General features: G+C 78.2%; 1 protein-coding gene across 1 annotated transcript; it reads left to right on the top strand.

Moving 5' to 3' along the window:
- Positions 1 to 2,828: 2,828 nt before the first annotated feature.
- On the top strand, positions 2,829 to 3,584 carry LOC128899480 (uncharacterized; the record flags this gene model as incomplete). Its single annotated transcript, XM_054178815.1, is given in 4 exon segments — positions 2,829 to 2,933; positions 2,935 to 3,168; positions 3,170 to 3,357; positions 3,359 to 3,584. Coding segments are annotated over 4 exon segments (753 nt in total), but the record flags the coding sequence as incomplete, so codon positions are not given.
- Positions 3,585 to 4,060: the final 476 nt, after the last annotated feature.

Raw genomic sequence — 4,060 nt, 5'->3', positions numbered from 1 at the left:
GGGCCGAGGAAGGTGAGGGTGACTTCTGCCCCGGCCCTGGTGTCCCTGTGCAGTGCTTTGCCTGCTGCTGTGGGCAGGGGGCTGGGAGCTGATACTAAAATTGCCTCCTCTGAAGGCAGGAAATGGCTCTGGCTGTCTCCTGCTGCCTGGGAGAGCAGCAGACATCCTCCTGAAAAATTCATCCTTGTTCTGGGAATCCTCTGCCCTCCAGCAGCACATTTGGCAATGTGCTCTCAGAAGAGGAGGTGGAGGATGTGCTGAGCCCCAGCCCTGCGGAGCCCTGCGGAGCCCAGCCCCAGCCCTGTGGAGCCCCAGCCCCAGCCCTGCGGAGCCCTGCGGAGCCCAGCCCCAGCCTTGCGGAGCCCCAGCCCCAGCCCCGCGGAGCCCAGCCCCAGCCCTGCGGAGCCTCAGCCCCAGCCCTGTGGAGCCCCAGCCCCAGCCCCGCGGAGCCCAGCCCCAGCCCCAGCCCTGCGGAGCCTCAGCCCCAGCCCTGTGGAGCCCCAGCCCCAGCCCTGCGGAGCCCAGCCCCAGCCCTGCGGAGCCCAGCCCCAGCCCCGCGGAGCCCCAGCCCTGCGGAGCCCAGCCCTGCGGAGCCCAGCCCCAGCCCTGCGGAGCCCAGCCCTGCGGAGCCCAGCCCCAGCCCTGCGGAGCCCAGCCCCAGCCCTGCGGAGCCCAGCCCCAGCCCCGCGGAGCCCCAGCCCTGCGGAGCCCAGCCCCAGCCCTGCGGAGCCCAGCCCCAGCCCTGCGGAGCCCAGCCCTGCGGAGCCCCAGCCCTGCGGAGCCCAGCCCCAGCCCTGCGGAGCCCAGCCCCAGCCCTGCGGAGCCCCAGCCCCAGCCCTGCGGAGCCCTGCCCTGCGGAGCCCAGCCCCAGCCCCGCGGAGCCCAGCCCTGCGGAGCCCAGCCCCAGCCCTGCGGAGCCCAGCCCCAGCCCTGCGGAGCCCCAGCCCCAGCCCTGCGGAGCCCAGCCCCAGCCCTGCGGAGCCCAGCCCCAGCCCTGCGGAGCCCAGCCCCAGCCCTGCGGAGCCCCAGCCCCAGCCCTGCGGAGCCCAGCCCCAGCCCCAGCCCTGCGGAGCCCCAGCCCCAGCCCTGCGGAGCCCAGCCCCAGCCCTGCGGAGCCCCAGCCCCAGCCCTGCGGAGCCCAGCCCCAGCCCTGCGGAGCCCAGCCCCAGCCCTGCGGAGCCCCAGCCCCAGCCCTGCGGAGCCCAGCCCCAGCCCTGCGGAGCCCTGCGGAGCCCAGCCCCAGCCCTGCAGAGCCCCAGCCCTGCGGAGCCCAGCCCCAGCCCCGCGGAGCCCAGCCCCAGCCCTGCGGAGCCCAGCCCCAGCCCTGCGGAGCCCCAGCCCCAGCCCCGCGGAGCCCAGCCCCAGCCCCGCGGAGCCCAGCCCCAGCCCTGCGGAGCCCAGCCCCAGCCCTCCGGAGCCCAGCCCCAGCCCCGCGGAGCCCCAGCCCTGCGGAGCCCCAGCCCTGCCCTGCGGAGCCCCAGCCCCAGCCCTGCGGAGCCCAGCCCCAGCCCTCCGGAGCCCCAGCCCCAGCCCTGCGGAGCCCAGCCCCAGCCCCGCGGAGCCCCAGCCCTGCGGAGCCCAGCCCTGCGGAGCCCCAGCCCTGCCCTGCGGAGCCCCAGCCCCTGCCCTGCGGAGCCCAGCCCCAGCCCCGCGGAGCCCCAGCCCTGCCCTGCGGAGCCCCAGCCCCAGCCCTGCGGAGCCCCAGCCCCTGCCCTGCGGAGCCCAGCCCCAGCCCCGCGGAGCCCCAGCCCTGCCCTGCGGAGCCCCAGCCCTGCGGAGCCCCAGCCCCTGCCCTGCGGAGCCCAGCCCCAGCCCCGCGGAGCCTCAGCCCCAGCCCTGCGGAGCCCAGCCCCAGCCCTGCGGAGCCCCAGCCCCGCGGAGCCCAGCCCTGTGTAGCCCAGCCCCAGCCCCGCGGAGCCCAGCCCTGTGGAGCCCCAGCCCTGCGGAGCCCAGCCCTGTGGAGCCCCCGCCCTGCGGAGCCCAGCCCCAGCCCTGTGGAGCCCCAGCCCCGCGGAGCCCAGCCCTGAGGAGCCCAGCCCTGCGGAGCCCAGCCCCAGCCCTGCGGAGCCCCAGCCCTGCGGAGCCCAGCCCTGCGGAGCCCCAGCCCTGCGGAGCCCAGCCCCAGCCCTGTGGAGCCCCAGCCCCGCGGAGCCCAGCCCTGCGGAGCCCAGCCCCAGCCCTGCGGAGCCCAGCCCCAGCCCTGCGGAGCCCAGCCCCAGCCCTGCGGAGCCCAGCCCTGCGGAGCCCAGCCCTGTGGAGCCCAGCCCCAGCCCTGCGGAGCCCAGCCCCAGCCCCGCGGAGCCCCAGCCCAGCCCTGCGGAGCCCAGCCCCAGCCCCTCGGAGCCCCAGCCCTGCGGAGCCCAGCCCCAGCCCTGCGGAGCCCGAGCCCTGCAGAGCCCAGCCCTGCGGAGCCCAGCCCCAACCCCGCGGAGCCCCAGCCCCGCAGAGCTCAGCCCCAGCCCCACGGAGCCCCAGCCCCGCGGAGCCCCAGCCCCGCAGAGCCCAGCCCCAGCCCTGCGGAGCCCAGCCCCGAGGAGCCCAGCCCTGCGGAGCCCAGCCCTGCGGAGCCCCAGCCCCACGGAGCCCCAGCCCTGCGGAGCCCAGCCCTGCGGAGCCCAGCCCTGCAGAGCCCAGCCCTGCGGAGCCCAGCCCTGCGGAGCCCCAGCCCCGCGGAGCCCCAGCCCCACGGAGCCCCAGCCCCACGGAGCCCCAGCCCCGCGGAGCCCCAGCCCCGCAGAGCCCAGCCCCAGCCCCGCAGAGCCCCAGCCCTGCGGAGCCCAGCCCCGAGGAGCCCAGCCCCGCGGAGCCCAGCCCTGCGGAGCCCAGCCCCGCGGAGCCCCAGCCCTGCGGAGCCCAGCCCCGAGGAGCCCAGCCCTGCGGAGCCCAGCCCTGCGGAGCCCAGCCCCGCGGAGCCCCAGCCCCAGCCCTGCGGAGCCCAGCCCTGCGGAGCCCAGCCCTGCAGAGCCCAGCCCTGCGGAGCCCAGCCCTGCGGAGCCCCAGCCCCGCGGAGCCCCAGCCCCACGGAGCCCCAGCCCCACGGAGCCCCAGCCCCGCGGAGCCCCAGCCCCGCAGAGCCCAGCCCCAGCCCCGCGGAGCCCCAGCCCTGCGGAGCCCAGCCCCGCGGAGCCCAGCCCTGCGGAGCCCAGCCCTGCGGAGCCCAGCCCCGCGGAGCCCCAGCCCTGCGGAGCCCAGCCCCAGCCCCGCGGAGCCCAGCCCTGCGGAGCCCAGCCCCGCGGAGCCCCAGCCCCAGCCCCGCGGAGCCCCAGCCCCGCGGAGCCCCAGCCCTGCGGAGCCCCAGCCCTGCGGAGCCCCAGCCCTGCGGAGCCCCAGCCCCACGGAGCCCAGCCCCAGCCCTGCGGAGCCCCAGCCCCACGGAGCCCAGCCCCAGCCCTGTGGAGCCCCAGCCCTGCGGAGCCCCAGCCCCACGGAGCCCAGCCCCAGCCCTGCGGAGCCCCAGCCCTGCGGAGCCGAGCCCTGCAGAGCCCAGCCCCAGCCCTGCGGAGCCCAGCCCCAGCCCCGCAGAGCTCAGCCCCAGCCCTGCGGAGCCCAGCCCCGCGGAGCCCAGCCCTGCGGAGCCCAGCCCCAGCCCTGCAGAGCTCAGCCCCAGCCCTGCGGAGCCCAGCCCCAGCCCTGCGGAGCCCCAGCCCCGCGGAGCCCAGCCCTGCGGAGCCCAGCCCTGCGGAGCCTCCTGTCCTCGCTTGGTCCTCTTCTCCCTGCCTTCCCCCCGGGCCTGGGCTTCCTGCTCCAGCCAGCACAGCTGTGGCACAGAGCCTGGCTGCAGGTGGAGTCTCCATGCCTGGTGCAGCCCAGCTGGGCTGGCTTGCCATGGGCTGCAGTTTGCCATAGCCAACCCCCCCAAACAGAACCATCTCTGCTCTGAACTGTGTCACCTCTGCAGACACAGGCAGGAGGAGGCCTCCCAGCCTGTGAGGAGCAGGAGGACATTGGCCGCTGGGAGCAGAGCAGGGAGCAGCAGGGCCACTGCTGCCTGCTGCAGCCACAGCTCAGTGCAGAGGTGCAGGGAGGATGCTCTGACCCCTGGGAGCACTGCTGGGAACAA

The sequence above is a fragment of the Dryobates pubescens genome, chromosome 3 (assembly GCF_014839835.1).
Source record: "Dryobates pubescens isolate bDryPub1 chromosome 3, bDryPub1.pri, whole genome shotgun sequence".
Taxonomy (NCBI): Eukaryota; Metazoa; Chordata; class Aves; order Piciformes; family Picidae; genus Dryobates; species Dryobates pubescens.
Note: the sequence above shows the minus strand (reverse complement) of the source record. Positions and strands in the feature narration are given on the sequence as shown.